We start from the raw sequence: 25,094 nt of genomic DNA on the forward strand, positions 1-25,094 counted from the left end.
CTTAAAAAATACATTAATGCATGGTAGGTAGGGTATTCCATATTCTAACAGAATCCACATATATTTAAAATACTTCTCTACTTGATTTTGTTGAAGTAGGCCACCATTAACTTTGTTTATTCAGGTTCATTCATTTACCATGAAAGAGTCCTATAGAAATTAGTGTATGAAGGGCTTTAATGTTACCTGTGAAGGGTTTGTTCAGTCTTCTTGGCCTTCAGTGAACAGTTAGTTACTTATTCTGCTCAAAAAAAGTCTGGACTTAGGCAGTGCACCCGAAGCTGCTAAAGAAACCTGAATATGTCTAAAGACAGTCAAGCATCAAAACATTGCAACCTTCTGTAATTTTTTTGCAATAATTAAAATGAGGAATACGAACTGACAGTATTCAATGTTCTCAGATTAGGGGAGCAAATAGTTCTGTGTCCTTGTCTGGGAAGACTGTAAGGCAAAGGGATTAGATTCTTTTCCCTGTTGGTTTGTCCAAAGGAAAGTGGTACATTGTTCCATGCAATGAATAAAGCATTTCTCTTCAGCTGGGGTAACTGTCAAATGCCTGTTGTATTTGGCTCTTACTTGTTGTTACTGGCTGAGTTAGGGGATTGATGAGATGAGCTGTATTTCTCCTGTTTAGGACTCTTCATATTCACTATTCATGTTGTTGTGCAGAATTTGATATTGGAAGACTCTGCAGTGCAGATTTACATATAGTTCCATAGGCCTGGGAGTAACTGCCCATTGATGCTTTTGGATCACCAGCAGCTCCCATATTTGCAGTAACCTTGAACATCTTTTTACTGGATTTCAGAAGGGGACGGACATCTTTGCTGTGAAACTGAGTATTTCTTGGATTCTGTGTGAGAAAGAAAAACAAAGACAGTTAGAAATCTGTAATCGGCATTCTAAAATACAAGAAAGGAACAAAGAATTTGCTTCGGCTGTGGAGTAGAACAGATCTTGAATGTTAATTGACTAACAAACAAAATAGAGTGTTTCATAATATTAGGAACAGGGTGGCAAGAATGATGTGAGGGAGAAGGGTTTTTAAATGGGTGTATCAGGAATGAGTTAGCAGCATTGGAGCACTGGAGCAAAAGTTCAAAGGTCTGGCTAGTATTTTGTTTTCAGTGGTAGTGAATGGTTTAAATAAATGTACAAAAGACAGGTCATCCTCATCATTTCCCAGTACATCCTCCTGGCTTCTGCCAGTCAAATGGCTTGGTAAGTGTCTGAGTTGGAAATTGTTTATGGACATTAGCCCATGTGGGGGAAAGTTAATCAAGTATTAATGCTTTAAAATGCATAATACATTACTGTATATATTACTGCAGCTTTAAAGGACAGCTGTCTCAGTGCAGCTTATGCTTAGTGAACCGCTTTAGTTAACTGGAAGACACTAAGTGTGGCACTGACTGCTGTCATCCCAGCCATTATAGGAGTCAAATGGCAGAGAACAAGAGTTTCATGAGCCTGACTTGATACTAGGAATGAATGCAAAATGAATGCAGAGCAAGCTGGAATGTCAGAACTTTTCAGCTCCTGCTGAGGCTGACCAAGAAAGATGGAAAAGTCAAAATTCACTTAACACATGATTAGCCACAATGCTGATGAGCACCCACCACAATATCTTGTCTCTGCCAATGGTCAGTGTTAGCCTCTCAGGGAACAAATACAAAGCACGTGTAGCATGATCTTCTCCCTCTTATGTGCTTCCAGTAGCATGAAGTTAGTCACAAGTGCCTAGAGAATCTTCAAAACGCATTGTTTATATACATATTTGCACATGCAATAATCTCCACAATCTCACATTGTGGCATTAATGGTTCCACACTTGTTCCTCACATGTGGAATAAATAGTTCCCTACTAATCTCAAAAAGCTTTGAATGGGATTCCAAGGCAGAAAGGCTGAAAGGTGGGTTGTTAGTGTGCACATGTGGACTTACATTGAACTTTGTAGAAATCATGTCTCCTTTGAGCACCTACTCGTATATATTTTTGTATCAATCACAACAGATTGCTGTTACTGGCTAGGTTAGGGGACTGATGAGACAAGCTGTATTTCACTTGGTTAGAACTCTTTCATATTTGCTACTCATATTGTTGGGAGGAATTTGAAATTGGAAGACTCTGCACTGCAGAATTACATACAGTTCCATAGGCCTGGGAGTAATCACCTATCGATGCTATTAATAAGAACAAGCTTGATGCTTAACATTGTCCTCAGCTTGTTTCTAGGTTGAAATAGTTCTAATCTTTCAGAGCTGTGCTCAGGGAAATAGTCTCTTTTACGGTATGATACTGCATGCTGATACAAAGCAGCTTATCACACCTGACTCTTCTTTGACAGTGGCATCTGTCAGAATTTCTGTCAGAAGTCTCTTCATCCAACTGAACTGCACTCAGCATACATTTTGAATGGTTTGGAGCTCCAGCATGTAGATATTGAAGTATTCTTTTGTGGGGATGGGAGAAAGTCTCACAATAAATAATCCAATCTTTACTGTCACAAAAAGGGTAATTTGTGGTGCCTTATTCCATCTTCTTTTGCCATGATCGCCTTGTGTTGGCTAGGCTCTCCTTGAGTTTGTCAGCAGACAACTAGCTCAAGGAAAAAGAAAAAGCAGGGGCACAGAGTCATTTAAGAACCCAATGAACATGAGAATTTGCACAAGGAAGCAAGGCAATGAAGAGAGAAGAGGAAGAAGCAGGGGACAGGACTGAAACCTTCATTGTTAAGCAACAGCAGTCCATTAGGTTGACAATAAAGGTAGTACAAATTCTCCAGCTAAATTTGGAATATCCAACTGTGTCAATCAGGTTAAAAAAGGAGTATGCTATCTACATGCTCTGGACTTCACACACCATTATTGAAGAGAATTTAAAAGCAACTGATCTGTGATTCTTGAAGTCAAAGGGAGCTGATGATAACCTGAACAATGCAATGATTTGAAATGGTATTCAAATTCCCACTTGTCTGAAGTGATAAAATTGAAAGCAGAATGGAGTCCAAATTAGCCTGTCCTCTAGAAAAAGGGCAAAGGAAAGTATGGTCATAGATCTCAGCACATCTCAAAAGAAGTTGCATTAAAAATTCAAGATGGGAAAAAGAAACAGGAAGAGAATTCGCAGAGAAATTTCTACCTTTTTTATTACAATTATCTGATAGTTATGATCCATTGTGATTAATATTTAGAATGGAATAGAATAGTTCACTTGGAAGGGACCTTCAAAGATCATCAAGTTCAACCACCTGACCACTTCAAGGATAACCAGAAGTTAAAGCATATTACTCCCCTATGAAAAAAGGCTGAGAGATCTGGGGATGTTCAGCCTGGAAAAGGCTCCTAGATGACCTTATTTGCAGCTTTTCAATACTTAGAGGGGGCTTATAAAAAGGATGGAGAGCAACTTTTTGCTCGGTCAGACAATGACAGAGCAAGAGGGAATGGTTTTAAATTAAAAGAGAGGACATTTAGATTGGATGTTCAGAGGAAATTTTTCATTCAGAGGGTGGTGAGGAACTGGAACAGGTTGCCCAGAGAAGCTGTGGATGCCCCAACCCTGTAGGTGTTCAAGACCAGGCTGGATGAGGCCCTGGGTAATCTGATCTGCCACCTCCTGTGGCATCCCTGCCCATGGCAGGGGGGTTGGAACTAGATGATCTTAAGGTTCCTTCCAACCCAAGGTGTTCTATGATCCTATAATTAGAGAGGGCATTATCCAAATGCCTCTTGAACACAGACTGGCATGTTAAGCACCTTTCCAGAAAGTCTGCTCCAGTGTTTGGCCACCCTCATGGTGGTTAATTTTTCTTAATATCCAGTCTGAACGTCCACTGGTGAACTTTTGTGCTGTTCCCTTGCATTCTATCACTGGTTACCAGGGAGAAGAAACCTATACCTCCCTTTCCATTTCTCCTGCTCAGGAAGTTGTAGAGAGCAATGAAGTCACCTCTTAGCCTTCTTTTCTCCAGACTAGACAACCCAAGTGTCCTCACAGGACATGCCTTCCAGCCCTTTTAGTGGCTTTCTTGCCTTTCTCCAGATGCTTTCAAGTATCTTAATAGATTTTGTATATCGTGGAGCATAGAACTGTACACAATATTCAAGGTGAGGCTGCATCAATGCCAAGTATAGTGGGAGAAATGCCTCTTCTGGCTGGCTGGCTATGCTACGTTTAATGCACCCCAAAAATGCAGTTTGCCCTCTTGGCTGCCGGTACACATTGCTGATTATAAAAAAAGTCCTGATTATGAAGCAGAAACCTAGTATTACAAAAGGCTGTGTTACTTTATGTTCTCTAAAGTGCCTAAATCCTTTATTTAAGTTCAACGGTCATTCACAGAACTCCTGCATGAACCTATAAGCACTGAAATGCTCTTACTCAATTCAGAGATGACAATGGCTTCATTTGAAAGAGTGTGGTTAGACTTAAAATTCCAGGAGAAAGTTTGAGTTTATAAACCCAGAGTAGCTGAAGATCAGCATTACGTATGCTGGAGATGTAAGGTTTAAGACATATCTCTGTCTTTGGTGTTTCCTGGTCATTACATGGTCTTCCTCTCAACATGCTGCCTTTTGTACAGAACTTAACTGAGGGTTGTAAACTTCATTAGTAGACATAACACTGGAAATGTAGGTATTGCAACACAGATGACTAGAATATTCAAGCTTCTGTCTCAATCCACTGCATATTAGAGGTAAGTTATGACCAGTTATTTCCAGAAACATCAGTTAGCACACTCCTCAGTGCTCTAGTAAAGGGAACATATTCAGTACAAGACCTGTACCATTTGACTGACACTAGATACAGGCAATGAAATTGCAGTGTGTATCTTTATCATAAGTAATTTTAACTGATGGACAGTAATTTAGTAACTATCAGAGCAAAATGACTTGCCTCTCATGTAAGTATCTTTAAGAAGCTGCAAATCAAGATATTTTTTGTCTACATCATTTCGGTCCCTGAAAGTTATCTGTTTTCTGTGCAAGACAGCTACTTACATTACAGAGGTTCTGTACACTTCTAGGAAGTAGCTGAGCATTTGCATTTGTCCATGTGATTTGTCTCCCCGGTTTTCCATTGTTAGAAGTTTTTGCCTGTTGATGATGTGGTGCAGAATGGTTCCTGATCACAGCACCAGAATTTGCATTACCTGCAGGAGAAAAAAACATGAGAGAAAGTAGGAAAATCATGAGGACACAGAACACACTAACTGAAGCAGGGACAGAGCATAAACAGTGAGTCAGCCTCAGCCACAACACTTAATCTCACTAACGGGACAAAAATATTCAGAATAAAATTAGAAAGAAGTTGCAAACAAAACCAGTTCAAAAGAGCAGGGGAAAAGAAAACAGCACCAGAGAAGTAACTGAAGAGAAAACAGAAAAGGAAAAGGGTCAAGACTGAGGCAGCCAAGAGCTAAAAAGAACATTACACACTCAAAAGTCATTCAACAGTGTTTTGCTCTTATGTCATTTTCCTCCCACAGTTTCACTCTCATTTTGCCCTGTTAATTCTTTCAGTTTCTTTTTCCTCATTCAATCTATTTTCCTCTTTCTTCTCCATAATAATGCCTCATTATGGTGCATTGCATCCAATTGCAGGATCGTAGTACCTACTTTGAATAGCAATATGTGTTATGGGATTGTATATCACATTGATCCTTGATCTCTGACATAAAGATCTTGCTAAATCTTCACTCTGGATGGATACTTCTGGCTGGACACTAGTTGTAGTTCCACTATGCATTTGTGGATTTTTTAGAAGAGGTGGTGTTGGTTCTTTCTGGCTCTTCCTGGTGGGTAAAGTCACAGAATTGGAATATGGAAGAAATGGTCTGGATTGAGATTGACTTAGTTGAATGTTTTCTCTCTGCATTTGCTCCTTTGGATGGCTATTTACTTTCGTTTCAAGGATCATCTACAGAAAGGAAAAGTCAGTTAGACTTAACACTCCACACAGCAAAGCAGAGGAATAAAAATAAAAAAAAAAAAAAGAGAGAAACACGCAAATAATTTATTTCATGGAATATGTAAAAATTATAATTTTAAAAGTAATTTAGGGTTGGAAAGAAGATAGAAATAATATTCTTAGTGGAAAGAAAGAATGGGCTGAAGCCTTAAGAAAAAGGATTGGGTCAACAGGCAACTTCAATGAATTTTTAGGGAGAATACCACTACATAAAGTTGCCATTAGCTACAGGAAAGGCAGAATCTATATGGCAAAAAATGGTTAACACAATGCTGTTTCTTACCATCTCTTTCTAGAATTTTGCCAAGTCCATTTCTAAATTGTCAGAGGAACATACATTGCAGATAGTTCATAATCTCACCTACCTCTACATGGCTATTATCTAGCATTAGAATCCTTGCCGAGGTTTGGAGTCTTGGTACAGACAACCTGCTCTCACCCTCCTCTGATCACAGTCATGCCGAACTTGGCACACTATCATTAGGATTAGTCAAAATGTGTTTCTTAACCTTGTACCTAGATTATCTGTGAATGATTTACTGATATTTGTAATACCTTTCCTACCTATGCTCAGTATTCATTTTACTCAGTCATCTGCTCATGACTCCTAACACTTTTTCACAGTATTTTTTTTTCCTTTAAAGACCTTAAAAGAAATGTTCAGTATGTTCACTTTTTTTAAAAAAAACAACTTTTGTTTTCCTTTTTAAAAATTTTAATTGCTGTTCATAGAAGCAATAACACTTTTTCTCTCTCCCTGGGAAGCTGGTCACCCTTATCAATCTTTCTCATTCTGAGATTTTCTGATCTCTAAGCTTCCTTCTCAACCTTTTCTTCCCACTGACATTCTTTCCAATGCCTGTTTTACTACATTCACTTTCCAGCTCCTGCTTTTCTCACCATCTTCCAGATACTTTGCCTCATAATATTTACAAAATATTCACTGAAAAAAAATAAGGAAAAAAGCCCAAAACAATTTAATATCCTGAAGTCTTGACTTACTTTCACTTTTGCTGCTCGTTTTATTTCATTGTTAGAGCATTCACTGTTGCTATCCTCCTCCTACTGTCTCACACCACCATTCAGTTCAGCCCATTGTGTCCTACAATTAAATCTGATTTATCTTAATTTTGTTCTTCTTTCATTCCTTTAAACATTACATTTAAACAGTTACTTTAGTTACTTCTGTTCTCTGCAGAAGTTTCTCTAAGTCTTTCTCATCTTTTCTCTCTTGCTCTGTTTTTTTAAAGCAGATCTCATCTACTCATATTATTTCACTGAAGATGCCAAATTACTGTCAGCTCCACTGCCAAATTCCTGTCAGCTTTTTATTTTCCTTTTGATCTTAACATGTCTACCAAATAGCATCAAAATACTACCTTTCCTTTCTCCCCCGTACAGCTAAAAGTCCACTATCAGCATTTTTTTTCTTCCTTGATTATTACACTATTTTCTGATTTTTCAAGTACTACTATTTTCCCACATTAATGCATTCACAATATGGCTACTAACATATCACTGTCTTTTATTATTAGCACTTCATCTGTGCTTATCCTTCACTGGGGGAATGGGGAGGCACTGATTTCTTCTCTCTGGTGACCAGCAACAGTACCCAAGAGAATGGCTTGAAGCTGCATCAGGGAACGTTCAGGTTAGATATTAGAAAAAGGTTCTTCACTGAGAGAGTTTTTGGGCACTGGAACAGGCTCCCTAGTGAAGTCATTGTGGCACCAAGCCTGCCAGAGTTTAAAAAGCATTAGGACAACACTCTGAGACACATGGTTTGACTTCTGGGTGGTCTTGTGTGGAGCCAGGGACTTAATGTTCACTGTAGGTCATTTCCATCATGGGATATTCTGTGATTCTGTAATTCTGAAATCTGACTGTTCTGTGTATGTGGTGCATCATGCAATGGCACTTGACTACTCTTGAGCAATAAACATAAATATGTCATAAAAGCTTACATGTAAATCCATAAAGGAACTCAGAAACAGAACCAGGATGGGGACCCCAAATAATACCATGCCAAGCTGCTCTCAAGCCAATTCACAGGAACCACCAGCCAGTCAAAGACACATCTGCACAAACTGAGAGGAACACAAGTGCACAATGGCAAATGGGAACTCAAATTAAGGACTCCAGGGAAGCAAACACCTTGACTGGACCCCTCCAAGAGCTGTCTCAGCAAAGCCATCAGCCTTTAATGGTGATGTAATGGCTAGCAGATCAAGCCAGTCTAGTCTAGTCAGTGAATGGCTCAAATAGTCTGGGAGCACAGAGGTGAGTGGGTCTCTAAGGGGATGAGAGCACCTCTGTATCTCTAGGTGTGAGAGCACAAGGAACATCAGCTAAAGGGCCTAGAAAATCCAGGGCAGCTGTATATGTATGCTTGCATGGTCTATACCAGCAATCCGTGTAGGGCTGCAGTCTCGGGGGCTCATATGTTCAAGTGCAGTAACTGGGGGGCCTGGGATCCAGGGGACAGCTACTGGTCAGACAGTGTTTGAGACCAGTTGCTCAGCCAGAGAAGTGAGCAGGATGAGGCTATTGGTGCTATGTTTGTGTGAGTGTTCTGTCTGTCTGTCTGTGACCTGTGTGGCTGTCCATTTATGTATGTATATATGTAGTGTGCCTACATTCTCTGTATGCCTGAGCCTACAGGGAACACTTTCAGGGTTTCTGCTGTCTGGACCTGGGGACACCAAGTGGCAACAGCCTCATTTCTTAGGCTGTTCGATCCAGCCTGATATATTTTCTTCTAACACAGTCTTTCTCAGACACCAGACTTTACAGACTTTTCCCAGTGGGAATCTAGATTTAAACACTTCTCTAAAAAATTATGACAGTATGATAAGAAGAACCAAGCTGTACCTGTAAGTAAGCATGGAAGGGGAATGGAAATAGAAGAAAATGACAGAAATCAGTTAAGTGTGTCAAGAATTACAGGTTACCTGGAGGACTGAGATTTCAGAAAATAGAAGAATGTACCTCATACAATTTATTTCGATATTCTGCCACAGATAGCTGGATATCATCACCTAAAGGAAGAATCACATCATAATCCAAAGAGGGCTCCCTGGCAGGACAATGAAACCTAAGATGACAACACAACATAAGTCACTAAGACTAAAAACAGCTCTACAGTTTAATACGGTATTTCAAAGGATTGTCAGATCACCTAGTGTTCTCTCTAGTCTAAATAGGGTTAGAGAGAGTTAGGATTTAGCTTTGTCTTTTTTTCTACCATGGATATAAAGGAAAGTTGTGCCAAAAGCAGCTCTATACCGTTTCAGCAGACAGCAGAAGAAACTGCGTATTGATACATGTGCGCTTACGGCCCAGAAAGTCAACCATATCCTGGGCTGCATCAAAAGAAGCAGGGCCAGCAGATCAAGGGAGGTGATTCTTCCCCTCTGCTCTATTCTCTTGAGACCCCATCTGGAGTACTGCTTTCAGCATTAGGGCCCCCAGCACCAGGGCACAGAAGTATTAGAACGAGTCCAGAGCAGGGCCACAAAGATGATCAGGGTCTGGAGCACCTCTCCTTGGAAGACAGGCTGAGAGAGTTGGGATAGTTCAGCCTGGAGAAGAGAAAGTGCCAGGGAGACCTTATAACAACTTTCCAATACCTAAAGGAGGTCTACAGGAAAGCTGGGGAGGAACTCTTTGTCAGGGAGTGGAGTGACAGGACAAGGAGTAAACTAGAGGAGGGTGGATTTATAATAGATGTAAGGAAGAAATTCTTTACTCTGAGGGTGGTGAGGCAGTGGAACAGGTTGCCCAGATAAGCTGTGGATGCCCCATCCCTGGAGGTGTTCAAGGCCAGGTTGGGTGGGGCTTTGAGCAACCTGGTCTAGTGGGAGATGTCCCTGTTCATGGCAGGGAGGTTGGATCTAGATGATCTTTAAGGCTCCTTCCAACTCAAACTATCCTATTATTCTATGATATTAGTCTCACCTTTTCACGTAAGGATGCTGAAGGGCCTCCTCTGCTGTCAGCCGTTTATCAGGGTTAAACACTAAAAGTTTCTTCAGAAGATCCAAGGCAGGCAAAGGAGTAGAGGATGGTAAAATCTCCTCAAAAGTTACTCGTTGCCTAGAAGTCAGGAAACAATGATATAAAAACCCAATGTCTAACTCACAGGTAAGTCATGAATTATAGTTCTGGGAATCTCATCAAGGTGACACCTGTCTCCAGAGTTCACTCACAAATAGTGTGTCATAATTCTGGAACACTCAAAGGCACAGGTCTGTGAGTACGACAAAGACTTTTACCTCTTTGATTAGATTTGGATTCCTTCCTCTCAGTGCTATGAACCTATGTGAAGTGCCTGCCTAACTTTTAAGACTAGTCTTTCTCTTGTTTCAGTAGAAAGAGAGATATAGGTCAGTATGCAGCTAGGAATGAATGGAGTTTTCCAGTAGTTTTATTCCACTGTGGAGAAGGGTTATAGAAACAAGACAGCTCAGAGGTACTGCGTTGGGTTGACCCTAGTTGGCAGCTAAGTCCCTTGCTTGCTTACTCACATCCCCACCTCTACACTTCCTGCTTATTGACATGCAGCAGCCCCATTACAGGATTCACTGAGAGGCTAGGCAGTTGTAGACAGTTGTTTAATCTCTGTAACCATAGCAGCTACACCAAAAGCACACTGGTACCCTTTTGGATCTTTGAAGTAGCCTCTCCTGCGGCAGTCTATACCAACAATGTACAGAGCCTCTAGGCTGGCCACAATAGCATAATTTGGCCACTCCTTGCTTGCTAGACTCACTTTCTCTAACACAGACAACTTTTAGGAACCCACTGTCACTTCAGTAATCCAGATGGGTTCTGTGCTTTTATACCCAGATAGTATTAGGGTACACTGTGTAATGGTATCCACCAGAGCCTTATACTCCCAAAAATATATATATTGGTAAGCAGTCAAAGAACTCATACCACGCATAGCTGGGCTATTGGTAATGCTGACTCCCTGATGGGGAGAGATGCCCATGTCACATATGAGTACAGAGTACTCAGAGAATAGTGACTAACTTGCTATGGCTTTAAGAGTGTTAAGTTTCCTAATTTTTACTAATCAGGTATGTAATAACTGACTAATTTACTTAAGCAGAATTATCAGGCTTTCCATGTGTGAAACAATGACATTAGATACCTAAAAAAGTCAGGATAGGAAAATTTATAATTTTGAGAAAGTACCCATGACAATAGCTTGGAATGTAGGTCCAAACTAATTTTTGCTTTGTTACTCCCAGATTACAATGTTATCGCTCGTCTCATCACTCTTTTCTTTTTAAACTTTACATCCCCTCCCTAGAGTCAGGTGAATGTGCAGAGAGCAGAAAGCATTTCTACTGGTGAACTCTGGAAGGTGAACAACAGGTGATTTTTTTGTCCACATTATACAGTAGATTGTTGACTTCTGAGACATATTTAATATACCCAGCTTACCAGGAACTCATGCGGCTAATAACTGAGGCCCTGTAATCTGATTGCATAGCCAAAATATCTGGAATAATGAAAAGATACCATTAATGCCAAGATTAGTGTTACTAGAGCTATACAGTTTATGAAGGAAAGCAAGTGTTTGACATTAACATAAGAATCATACAATCATTAAGGTTGGAAAAGACCTCCAAGATCATCTGGTTCAACCATATTCCCACCACTGATATCACCCACTAGACCATGTCCCCAAGCACCACGTCCAACCTTTCCCTAAACACCCCCAGCGACAGTGACCCCACCACCTCCCTGGGCAACCCGTCCCAATACCTGACTGCTCTTTCTGAGAAGAAATGTCTCCTAATTTCCAACCTAAACCTCCCCTGGCACAATTTGAGGCCATTCCCTCTAGGCCTATCGCTGGTTATCTGCAAGAAGAGGCCGACCCCCAGCTCCCCACACCTTCCTTTCAGGTAGTTGTAGAGAGCAATAAGGTCTCCCCTGACCCTCCGGGGTAAACAACCTCAGTTTCCTGAGCTGCTCCTCACAGGACTTGTGTTCCAGGCCCTTCACCAGCTTCATAGCCCTTCTCTGGACACGTTCCAGGGCCTCGATGTCCTTCTGGTACTGAGGGGCCCAAAGCTGAACGCAGCACTCGAGGTGTGGCCTCATCAGAGCAGAGTACAGGGGACCGATCACCTCCCTGGTCCTGCTGGCTGCACTGTTCCTGATACAAGCCAGGATGCCGTTGGCCTCCTTGACCACCTGGGCACACTGCAGGCTCGTGTTCAGGTGAGCATCAACCAACACCTCCAGGTCCTTTTCCTTTGCACAGCTTTCCAGCCGCTCTGCCCCATGCCTGTAGCATTGCATGGGATTGTTGTGACCAAAGTGCAGGAATCAGCACTTAGCCATGTTGAACCTCATCCCACTGGCCTCTGCCCATGTACACGTTGAAAGAAGAAATTAGCCTAAGAAAGCTCAGTAGGAAATCCTATGGAAGGGGGGTGGAACATTGACTTAAAAATGCTCTTTCATGGTTCCTATTTACTTCTCTGTAGATTTCAGAAGCATGTACTCTTATACCTACATACTTAGAAACACTAGGATATCTGAGGCAAAATGATGTGGCCTGAATCACTTGTGTTTTAAACAGACTACGAAGGATACCAGCTATCAATTTCTTCATTGCACCATTGGGGTTACAATGAACAGTTGCAAGGGAATTTTAGGTTAAGTTGCTGTTATTAGTTTGATTTTCGACATTTGGAATACTCTGAACATATGTCTATTTTGTACTTGTTTGTCTAGCAAAAAAAGAAATGTGTCTCGCAACCTTCTTGCTGTGTTTAGGATACAGGACTTTCTGATAGTGAGTCACTTGCCCTGTGGTCTTAGAGTGCAAGCCTTCCGGTCATAACATTAGCAACACACTTTTCAATTATATTGCTGAGAATGGTCCTAAAATGCTATTCACATTTTTGTTATTAGTGCAGGCTATTCTTCTAACTTTAGTTTTGGTATTTTCATATACATTTTCATCCATATTTTATTCACAGCAATGAAATCTCCAAGAAAAAACATACATACATTTAAACTAGAATAGAATTATCAAAAATATGTTCTTAAAATAAAGTTAGCTATCTTTCTAAAAACTGTTTGTTAGCTCAGTCAGAACATGTTATGTTGCAAAAGTTAGTAAACTGTATGGACTGTTAGACTAGAAGCTATAGAAGACAATCATAATAATAATCAATTTTGGATTTAAAATATACTTTCTCCAGCTTTCAATTCTGTATTTAGACTTCCAGACCAAAAAGCCCAATTTACTGTTACTACAGAAGTCCCTCTGCAGTATGATACTCTGTTTTAAACTGTTACCATCTTACAAATCTCAAAAATGTTTTCAAGCCCTGGTTCTTGTTTCTCATCTAATCAAGCACAGGCCTATGTTCCTCCAACACTAACATTTCACAGATAATCTTCAGGTTCATTGGGAAGATAGTAGAATAACCTACAACAGATATATTCTTCCTGATCCAGCCAGGCTGCTTGCTTTCACTCTTTTTATCTCTTCTCTACATACCTTTCTCCACAGAAGAGTCTTACCTTCTCGGGATGGGGCAGGAATGACCCTCAGGATCTGCTCTATTTGATTCACTGTTGATGTTCCAGGAAAAAGAGGCTTTCCAAGTAGCAGTTCCCCCAGAATACAGCCAATGCTCCACATATCTACCCCTTTAGTGTAGCTACAAATAAAAGAAGAACAGAGTTAGGTTTATTTTTCCAGTACTTGGTATTCATATCGTCTACATTACCTTATTTTGCTAGAAAAATAAGCTTGATTACTCCTTTAGTATGAACAGGTTTTGATTATAAAGTGAATGACACTGGTGAATTATGAAAGTGGCAAGAGCAAAACAGAAAAAAAAAGGCTTATCCCATTAAAAGTATACTCTATAAAACCAGAAAAGGAACTACATTAAAGGTGAATACTAGGATAAGGGAATATATACATTTCACATGATCAATAGTGAAGATATAAGCTGCTGTTTAAAAACAACTGGTAGGAATCATAGAAAGGTTTGGCTTTGCTTGGTTTCTCCCTGCAGATGCAGACTGCAGCTCTGCACTCTCTCTGTAAAGCCGACCTTGCTTCCACAGCTCATGTATTTTCTTTTTCTGCCCTAGTTCCTGAAGGAATTCCCTGTTCAGCCAGGCCGGTCTTCTGCCCCATTTACTTGACTTGTGGCACAATGGGATTTTAAAAGGTGACTGTGGAAGAAGCTCTCATGGGCCCTTGGACTCTCTAAATCCGATTCCCAGGGAACACTGCTAACTAGCTCTCTAAGAAGCTTAATGTCTGTTCTCTTAAAGTCCAGAGTGGCAACTCTGCTGACCTTTCTTCTCCTTACCCCCAAAATTTTGAACTCCACCTTGCCTGCCCTGCCTATCCCTCCTGAACAGTCAATAGCCCTCCATCCCAGTACTCCAGTCATGGAGCTCATCCCACCAAGTCTCACTAATACCAACGATATCATAACTCTACGAAAGGTCCAAAGCTTCCAGTTCATCCCATTTTTTCTTGTTACTGTGTGCACTCTTATACAAGCATTTCAGATGTGTTCCTGAACTTGCAGTGCTCCCTGGAGTGGCATAGATGCTCCTATTAACCTTGCCACCCTAAAACAGTGCTGTACCATTACTTGGCTTAACCACAATATTCCTAATGGTACTCCCACATCAATCCTAGTTTAAAGCCTTCTCAATCAGTCTTGCCAGGTTACAGGCCAAGAAACATTTCGCCCATTGACAGAAGTGGATCCCGTCAGGCTACATCGTTGGCACCCACATGAAAGAGGAGAACTGGGTAATAGTCTAAAGGCTGTATCATGCTCAAAAGCTATACAGAGATAGAATCTGAAACATAGATCTGCACCCAAAGGAGGATATTTCTGAAACAGAAATCATTAAGAAAATGAAAGGTGAAAGCTACCTTATATAAGGCAATGATCCTACCTCTTTGCCTACTAGATAGATTCATATGTCCTAGCAGTATTTGTACCAAGCTGCACACACACACAATTTCAGCTCCATGCAGTCTGCTCTTCTTTTTTGAATGCCATCTCATTATATACTTTCTGTTCTCGAACTCTCCATCTCTCCAAGTGAAGACTCAGAATTCATGACCATTTTCTCCCACACTCTCCTACATACTTTAGATTCTCTGTTCTGTGCTCACCCTCTCGCTTTTTTTTTTTTTTTTTTGTGTGTGTGTGTGTGTTTTTCCTTTTTTCTGCTACATGCTGGACTACATATGCTCATCTGGAAAGATGAGACCTGATACTGATTTAGATGCTACAGATCATACGATGGACCAGGCTAGTGAGCCACAAACTAATAACACAGACAATTAGGTACTACACAGTAACTGGTCTGCAGTAACTGTCCATGTATAGATTCATATCTCACATCTTACCTACCTTTAAGGCAGGCAGCTCACTTCTTTCCTAGAAAGTAAGAACCTTCAAATGTCCTGAAACATAACCTGGCAAAAGTTTTTTCAAATGAGAATTTGCTAAAGAGAAGCTAGCTTACATCAGCCAACTCAAAAAGACATTTGGACTGCGGATGACTATGCAGTCATCCAACAAAGCCAAAATATATATGAAGAGTTCTGGAAGACTAAATACCACTTCTAGAAATGGGATGAGAAACTCTGAAGTGTTAGTAGTAGGTCTGTTCTCATAGCTCGATGGCTAAATATGCTTCAGTGAGTTGTAAAGAAAAAGACAGTTATGCTGTGTGCCCATGCATCACATAACAGAATGGGAACATCCCGTAACGCTTATTCTGCTTTCTGTTGTTGCTGCAGCCAGCAGAGAAGGAGTGGTATCATCCCAAATGAAGCATCTACAACGAAAGCAAAAGATTAATAATTCCAATTTCCCTCAGCTAGCTATGCATCACCCTCATTTGAAATTGATAGAAATTGTATCTGCAGTCTTCTTGCCATATCAGCTGTTACAGCTGAGACAAACTTCTTTTCACTTCATGTTTCTTTCCCTAGTCCTAGAAGGAGAGCAGAAACTGCAGAGTTCTTTAAGCAAGTGAACAACCAAACATAAAAGACAGTATGAACAAGCAAAAACTCAAAAGCAAAAAAAAAACACCTTCCCAACCACCCACACTCCCCCTCAAAAACAAACAAACAAAAACCTACAACAATACAGAAGTATCAGCAATACTCTAGGGAAAATCCTCTTTAGGGAAAAGTAGAATAGGCTAAAACTTGCAACTCCATTGGCAGGGAAAAGAAAAGTAGTGCTTGAAAACAAGCAACAAAATGAAGAGGAAAAACCTGCTTCCCGGAGTCCTTAAAGAAAAATTTGGAAAAAGAGGACTGAAGTATTAAAAATTTTGTAAAGATGCAGATTTAAAGGGGATAAAGAATAAGTGTGGTGGGAGAAAGGACAACAAACAGATGAGCTGATAATGTAGGTAAATTGGCAATCTAAGAGGCCAGAGGGGAAATGTACATGAAATGAGAGATTTTTCTGTTGCAGAACAGAAGTTTAAATGCATGCTGAGAAACTGAACCTGTGATAAGACATTGCATCTGAGAACATTTGAAATTAACAGATTTAAGACTTCCCAGTCAATTACTTTTCCCAGCAGTGAAGAAATTATACAGTCCCATCCCTTTACTCATAACAAGCAGTTACCTCCGAGAGGAAAGTAAGATCTCAGGGGCTCGGTACCAGCGTGTTGCCACATACTCTGTTAAGGCAGGGTTGCCTTGATCTTCATTCATGTGACACAGAGAACGGGCCAGTCCAAAATCACAAAGTTTTACAAAGCAGTCTGCATCCAGCAAGATATTGGAAGGCTGAATTGAACAAAGGAAAACTAATAAGCTCTTTACTCTCTGAATTGCAGAAGGTTATTATCAAGGTTCTTATACTAGTCTCATTCTTTTCATACTTTTCCATTTAGTGTTTAACACAAAACTTGAGTGAAGGATAAAGACTAGTGACTGAAATATACCTTCTGATCTCTGTGAATAACATTTCCTGAGTGGATGAATTTAGTTGCTTTCAGAAGTTGGTAGATAATGTAACACTTGTGGATGTCTTTCAGTAAATTTCCCTTCTTAATCACAGCATGTAAATCTGTCTCTGTAATACACATCAGTAAAGGATTATAAAGTTATGAATATGTACCTCAAAACAAGGCCAGAATAGACCATTGTACAAACTGTAACCTTCCAAGTGCATTCTCAGTGGAAGTTAACCTGACTGATAGTACCCCAACAGAACCACAGAATCATAGACTCTCCTGAGTTGGAAGGGACCCACAAGGATCATTAAGTCCAACTCCTGGTTCCGCATGGGACCAGCCAAAATTCAAACCACATCTTTCAGAGCATTGTCTAAATGTTCTAACACTAGATGTCCCTGCAGAGCCTGTTCCAGTGCTCAAACACCCTCTCAGTGAAGAAACTTTTCCTAATATACAATCTAAACCTCCCCTGATGCAGCCTCATGCTGTTCCTTTCAGTCCTTATCAGCTGGTCACTCCCCTCCACTCCCCCTCATGATGAAACTGTAGACCACGATGAGGTTGCTCCCCAGTCTCCTCTTCTGTAGGCTGAACAAACCAAATGACCTCAGCCGCCCCTCGTATATTTTGCCCTCCAGATGCTTCGCCATCTTTGCAGCCCTCCTTTAGACACTCTCTAATAGTTTTATGTCCTTCTTGTATCTTTATGTCCTTCTTCCAAAACTGCACACAGTACTCAAGGTGAGGCTGCACCAGCACTGAGTAGAGTGGGACAATCATTTCCTTTGACTGGGTGTGTAGTAATGCTGTGCCTGATGCACCTCAGGATACAATTGCCCCTTTGGCTGCCAGAGCACGCTGTTGACTCATATTCAACTCGCTGTCAACCAGAATGCCCAGATTGCTTTCCATGGGATTGCTCTCCAGGCTTATCATTCCTCGGTCTGTACATATATCCAGGTGCAGAATCTGACACTTACTCTTGTCGAACTTCATGCAGTTGGTGATTGCCCAGACCTTTAATTTGTCGAGATCTCTCTGCAAGGCCTCTTTACCCTCAATGGAGTTAACAGCTCCTCCTAATTTAGCGTTGTCCACAAACTTAGTACACCTTTGAGTCCAGCACCCAAGTCATTTATGAAAACATTAAAGAGAACTGGCCCTAAAAAGGAGCCCTGAGGAACCTCACTAGGGACTGGAATCAGTATGAGTCAGTGACTGCAGTCTCTCTGCATTGTCAGTTCAACTTGCCGCTTATGCTACAGTAATTGTTCCATTATTGCATATTTTTCTTACAGTAAAACTGCATGTAATCTCTTCTATATTCTATTCTATTATCCCTTCTGTCTCTGTAAGTCTTCTAATCAGTTGCTTGCTGCCTTCCTTCTTCCATCTCAACTAGCTAGTTCTCTCATTATTATTCCCTTCAAAGGTTCACTGCTATTCCCACCTAATCACAACAGGTATACACAAAAAACCTGTATTGCTCCAACTTACAAGTCTGTTTACATGAATATTCATGTTAATCATTAACATATTACTACCACAGGCAGGAACAAAGATAACTCATAAGACAGGATGCATTTAAATGGCTGACACAACACTAAGTCTCACCCATGGACTCAAAGATGAGGTAGATGTCTTTGTCATTCTGAGCACGGATAACATCAAGCAGCTTGATGATATTTGGATGTTCTCCAAATTCCTGCAGAGGGAAGAGACCCAACTGTCAAAATCAAGTGTTTTTCTTGTGAATCACCAGAAGTACTGTAATTCATTTTGTAATATTCTCTAACACAAACATTAACATGTTATTTCCTTCATTAAGCTTCTACTGTAATACTGAAAATGTATTTAAGCTTGCTCCAGTATGAAACCAATCAGTCTAAAACTCTGTATGAGGTATACATTAGTACTACAAATCCCTCTACAGCATGTATGGATAAAATCCAGTCAACATTATGCATCTTATATTTCCTACTGAAGGTAAAGAATTATTGTGGTAGTGCAAATTTAACAGAGGTGCCATCACCATTCATAATTAAAAATCCCAACCAACCAGAAAGGGTTTATTTGAAGGCAGGCTGAAGCACTATATAGACTGCAGTGATTGAACTGATTGTAATGGGAGATCAGGCAGCTACCATACTCAGAGATACAGAAATACAAGTATTTTAAACTGGGAATGAATTCACACTTGCAGATTGACAATACTGTCAAGACCATTTACTTTGTCCTCAACCTTACAGCTTTTATTTCCTATAGCTAACACCTCTTCACAGCCAGAGACACTGTGAGCACTTCACAATATGCCAATATTTTCATGAGCTACCCATTGTAGAAAATAGTACTTATCACTCAGAAAAGAATCATCAAAATGCCCAGATTGTGAATCAACATTTCTCAAATATAATGAACTTCATCAAGTGCATTAACTGTCTTTATGATAAACATACAGATGAAACTAAGGAATCATGACATACAGGAAGGAATTTGCAGAGGCAAACAATATAAGAAAAACATCCAGTTACCAATGAAAGAATATTTTTTACAACTTTCACCCTGTGCTCTCTCAGTCCTGAATTTTAAATTAGAGCTTAAAAAACCTTCAAAAAGAGAAGGTGTAAACTCAAATTCTTAAGACTATTGAGAACCAAAAGCCATGAAAGTCAGGGCTTAATGGTACATTAACCACCTTCTCACAAAACATCTCGGTCTTTCATTCAGGAGAGATAACCTTCTCTTTCTTTTCACAGCTCTTCCTCCACCCATCTACTCCAGAAGTGCTACACTTTCAGAGATGATCTAACTCAGAATCAACCTCTTAGGAACTGTTCTCACGTTTGTGAGAACACTTTCTCACTTTGCTCTTAAGACTGTTGCTTTTACTTCAGGCTTAAAGAATAATAGGAAACTTAAAAATCTCATATCTTCTGTACTTAAACTTGACAATCACAGGAAACAGCCTGTGAGCCCTGCCTTGCTTGTGTCTTTAGCTAATCATATTTTAACAACATTATCACTATTCCAAAATATTGATGTTTCTGCATGGTAAGTCTATGGAGGAATGGACAAGTAATTTTAATGCCACTGCTAAGGTAATTAGGCCCAGCAGTGGTTAACTGCTATAGTGGTTAACTATATTCAAACATGAGCAGCTGTAAGTAATTTCATACAGAACTTACATTTTTAGTTTTGCTTTCATTACTTCAAGTGGTCAAGTTTCTTTCACACAGAATCCCAGAATCACAGAATGACAGAATTGTAGGGGTTTGAATGGACCTTAAGAGATCACTGGGTCCAACCCCCCTGCCAAAGCAGGTTCCTTAGAGCAGGCTGCCCAGGTAGGCGTCCAGATGGGCCTTGAATATCTCCAGAGAAGGAGACTCAACAACCTCCCTGGGCAGCCTGTGTCAGTGCTCTATCACCCTCACCGTGAAGAAGTTCTTTCACATGTTGGTGCAGAACTTCCTGTGCTCCATTTTTTAACCATTGCCCCTTGTCCTATCCCCACAAACCACTGAAAAGAGGTTGGCTAAATCCCACTGTCTTACACACTTATGATATTTGTAAACATTGATAAGATCCCCTCTCAGTCTTCTCTTCTCAAGGCTGAACAGACCCAGGTCTCTCAGCCTTTCCTCATTGGGAAGATGCTTCAGGCAATGTGATGTATTCTTTTCATGTGATAGAGGAAAAACATTTTGTCATGTAATCTTCTTAAATGCCCCAGCCCCATCTCTGAGTAGTGGCATTTAAAATTTAAGAAAAATACTTTCCATCAACAAGGAAGGAAGAAGTGACAGAAAGTGCTAGTCTATATGCCGATCACAGAGAAGGTATATTGCTAAAAAAGGTGAAAAAGCAGGGCATGTCTCAAGAGAAAAACAAGACCATCTCTCCATTTCATTCCAGTGCTTTTGCCCAGTCATGGAAAGACTGCTTGTCAAGACATTGCAGAAAAGAAGGGAAAAGAAATGTCAATGATGACCATTTTGAAAAAGGATGGGAAGAAAATACGTGAACAGAGATAATTAAAAATCAAAGAGTAGGAGGGAAAAATGGACCTTACCCGTAGGAACATAATCTCACGAAATGTTCTCTAGAAATAAACAAAAAACATTTATTATAACATCAACAGAATGACAAAAGAGAGTATGGACTTCCAATGACAGAGATAAACCCATTCTCATTTCTACGGTAAATGGAAGCTCCATGTGGTAGACAGGCTTGGAAAAAACTGTTTGCTCCCGATAGAGTCACAAGTGGGCTATGGAAGTCTAGACACTACAGAACATCATTATAAGGGAGAATCAAATTGTGCATGCCTATAAAGACAGTTTTTCCTCAGTGACATCAAAAAGTAGTCTGTAGCTATTAAGATATACAAAGCCTGACATTTATTGCTCCTTTTTATCCTATTGCAGCTGTAGACTATACTACTACATAATTGTCAAATAATTAGTATCTTTTGGAGACATAAATCCTGAAAGTATTGATGAATTCCATATCCCCTCAGGACATGTTATAAGAATGATACCTCACCTGAGCATCTGTTCTGTTCCTGAAGGCATCAAAAATCTTTTTAACAGCAACTATTTCTCCTGTCCTGCGATCAATTGCTTTCCATACAATGCCATAAGCCTAGGGAGGAAGAAGGACAGATTAACAGTGTACTACAACATCTTACACTGAGTTCAAACCTTCAGCACAGAAGCAGAATGAACTCAACAGAGCTTCAAATCACCAGCTACCTAGAAGAAAGAGAAACTAGGCCAGTAAGTACTACTTGGTTGATTTGAGAACTACGAATATCCATATTGTGTCTGACCAAACGACCACAAGGTCCAGCATCCTGGCCCCCAAAGCAGCCAATAGCAGATGTATATGAGTAAATATATAACAATGATCCCCCTTTACAGCTTCCTGGCTTCTAGTTATTTTTGGCTGAGGCTCTACCTGAGCCAGAGATGGTTTCAGTGTATTTGACAAAGTCTCCATAGATGTGTCTTCCATTAACATGACAACTTCCTCTTCACCCCATGCTGAAATATCAACAACAACATGCTGTTCCAAGGAGAATGTTTTCACCTTTAAGAAAGAAACCTTGTTGTGACATAGGAATCACTAGATCAGATCACAATAGAATGTTCTTCCTATTTCTGGGTTATGATTTTAAATAAAGACATAAAAAGATGATTCTAGTGACTATAAAACAACCACAAGGTAAAAACTTGTGGAATAACTTCATTGTATGGGAAATATCTTCTTAGTGTCTGCTGGTTAAGAAATCATCTTCAACCATCAGACCCATGACATACAGCAAACACACACAACAATAGCAATACATCTCATTAGCTGTATTGTATTAAACAGATGTCCATGCACTGTATTTTCAGAAGTACTTATCGCTGTTCTGTTTCAGCACTGCCATGGCTAATCCTAAACTGCCCTATCAACTAATGGAACTTCTGCTGCAAGACACAGGCTTGCCATATTAAGAATGTCTTTCCTAAAACAGTTGAACTTCCTATTTGCAGAAACCAGGCAAAAGGAGAGAAATCTAGAGCATAGTAAAATGAAGTTAAAATAATGTAAGAAAACAGAAAGGATATTTCCAATTACATAGCTGATGTGACCAGAAATAAACATCTGTCATGCATACAAATAGGTTTGTCTGCTTAAGATCCTGAACAAACACATCCTCTCCTGAAAATAAAATGGAAAAAAAAAGAGAAAAAAAAAAGATACAATCACCAACAACCTAGTACTAAAACACTTATTTGATGTACATATACTCCAATGGCTTGCACTTCATGATGTGTAGCCAAGGACCTGAACCCATACTGCAGAACCACAAATATTCCTGGAAGTCTGCCTTGATGTCACTAACTGAGTATTTAAGTACAAAAATCACTCACTATCGTATATTGGAGCTGTTTTACGTTGTAAAAATATTTAAACATTAACTGGGCAACTGAGTGACAAATGACCCTGATATGAAGACATAAGGCATTCCCTAGAATGTGGAAACTTAAGATTTAAATCTATGACCCCCAAATAAATAAATAAATAAATAAAAGATGGTGAAGGGCGTAAAGGGGAAGACGTGTGAGGAGCGGCTGAGATCACTTGGCCTGTTCAGCCTGGAAAAGAGGAGGCTGAGGGGAGACCTCATCGCAGTCTACAGCTTCCTCATGAGGAGGAGTGGAGGGGAAGGCACCAATCTATTCTCTTCAGTCACCAGTGGTAGGACCTGAGGGAATGGTGTCAAGCTAAGGCAGGGGAGGTTTAGGCTAGACATCAGGAAGAGGTTCTTCACTGAGAGGGTGGTCGCACACTGGTACAGGCTCCTCAGGGAAGCCTGCACCAAAGTCACTGCACCAAACCTGTCGGAGTTTAAGAAGTGTTTGGACTGTGCACTTAATCACATGGTCTGAAATTTTGGGTAGACCTGTGTGGTGGCAGGAGTTGGACTTGATGATCCTTATGGGTCCCTTCGAACTTGGGATGTTCTATGATTCTATGGAAATGGATCTGTACCAAAAGGTAAACTGAGTAGTCACCATTTGCAAGTATCATACTAGTTAAAACAGTCATCCAGAATAAGGAAAACTCAAGTTAAATTTCCTGTTCCCTCAGCAGACAACACAGCCTTTAACTTGAAAATATTATGAACAGTTTGAATTCCCTTACTGTGAAGCTTATCCCCCTTGCTGCTGCACTTCTCTGCTTTATTTTTCTGGGTAGTGCTCACCTGTTTCAGGGCCTTTTGACAGTCACATAAGCACTCACATAAGTTCATCAGCTGTGGAATTTTGCCAATACATATAGAGCTTTCTGCATATGAGAGGCGGGAAATGCAAGCATTTAGGAGACTGGCACTACCTGAGTTAAGAGCTTAACAAGCAGTTTTCATAATGTCAGTGGTGGCCTGAAGCCACTAAGGTCCTTTAAGGATGCCACTGTATGCTTGTGAAACAGTTTCCAAATGGAATCCTCAATTTAATTTTTCAGATGAAAGAATAATGCCAATTTTGTTCAAAGAACATAACACGTTAAAAGATATATTACATTCGGTCAGAGGGAGAAAGCTGATAAGCACTGAAAGTATGGCAGCAAACCTCAAGTCAGGCAAACCTGGAATGAAATACAACCACAGGAAAGAGCTTGATTTCAAAATGAGAACAGACAAAGCATTGTCTTAGTGGATAAGGATGACAATGTGCCTCTCTCGAGTGCCCCCATGTAATTGCACATGAAATCTGTAACTACTGGTATCGACACAGCTAAACAACAGCAAAGAGTTGCTAGAATAGAGAAAAACAGCTAAATCAAGAAAGGCTTAGAGACTGAGGAGAAAGATCCTACAAATGAGCTTTGGCTCACATAAAAATATGTAATTTTATGTGGAAAAAAAAATTACTTGATGTGGCATTGTACCTTAAATAGTCGATTTACAGTAAATGTGAAAGAATTTGACAGACACAAACAGAAAATCTTTTTGAGGTTCAGACTCATTTCACTAATAAACTAGGTGTACTAAGGTGTACTAAGTGTACTAGCATTGCTTTGTGTGGAAACACAGAAGTATAGCATAAAACATGGGAATGGTTCTCAGTAAGTACAAAACAAAAAATCTGGTGGGAAATTTACACCTATTTTCAGTTTCATATGCTACAATCATAACATTTTAATTGATTTTTTTTTAAGAACAAATAGAGAAAAAATAAGTCCCAGAAAGTTCTCGATTTGTTATTTGTAATACGATTTGTGATTTTTAAGGTTTAATAAGCATTACAAAACCCTTTTTTTTTCCAACTGGTACACTCTGAGACATCCAACACCACGCGCGGTTCCGGTCAGAGGCACGGACCGGGGCCGGAAGCGAGACCGAAGGCAAAGCCGCCACCGGCCTGGGCACCGGCCTGGGGGGGCGTGGCCGCGCTGCAGCGCAGAACCCCGCCGCACAGCTCCCCAGGCTCCCGAGGGCCCCCGAGGCGCTCACCCCCTTGCCCAGGCGCCTCTTGATCTCGTACTTCTGGGAGACGAGCGCCTCCACCTCCGGCACGCTCATGGCGGGGCAGCCGAGGCAGCAAACGGCGCCGCGCCG

General features: G+C 40.4%; 1 protein-coding gene across 5 annotated transcripts; it reads right to left on the reverse strand.

Annotated features, from left to right (window-relative positions):
- Window positions 1-25,094, reverse strand: MAPK15 (mitogen-activated protein kinase 15). 5 transcript variants are annotated; one of them, XM_032183021.1, is made up of 13 exons: window positions 24,990-25,094; window positions 21,527-21,625; window positions 21,054-21,083; window positions 18,596-18,686; window positions 16,967-17,097; window positions 16,645-16,808; window positions 13,529-13,668; window positions 11,426-11,483; window positions 9,932-10,069; window positions 8,963-9,068; window positions 5,623-5,923; window positions 5,005-5,156; window positions 1-853 (listed from the first exon to the last, which is right to left on the reverse strand). In XM_032183021.1, exons 1-13 carry the CDS (start codon window positions 25,056-25,058, stop codon window positions 650-652), a joined length of 1,683 nt encoding a protein of 560 aa, XP_032038912.1. In that variant the 5' UTR covers window positions 25,059-25,094; the 3' UTR covers window positions 1-649. The 5 variants fall into 5 exon arrangements, with proteins under 5 accessions (XP_032038912.1, XP_032038918.1, XP_032038913.1 ...); XM_032183027.1 differs by having other exon boundaries at window positions 25,021-25,049; XM_032183022.1 differs by lacking the exon at window positions 21,054-21,083.

This window comes from Aythya fuligula, chromosome 2 (assembly GCF_009819795.1).
Source record: "Aythya fuligula isolate bAytFul2 chromosome 2, bAytFul2.pri, whole genome shotgun sequence".
NCBI lineage: Eukaryota > Metazoa > Chordata > Aves > Anseriformes > Anatidae > Aythya > Aythya fuligula.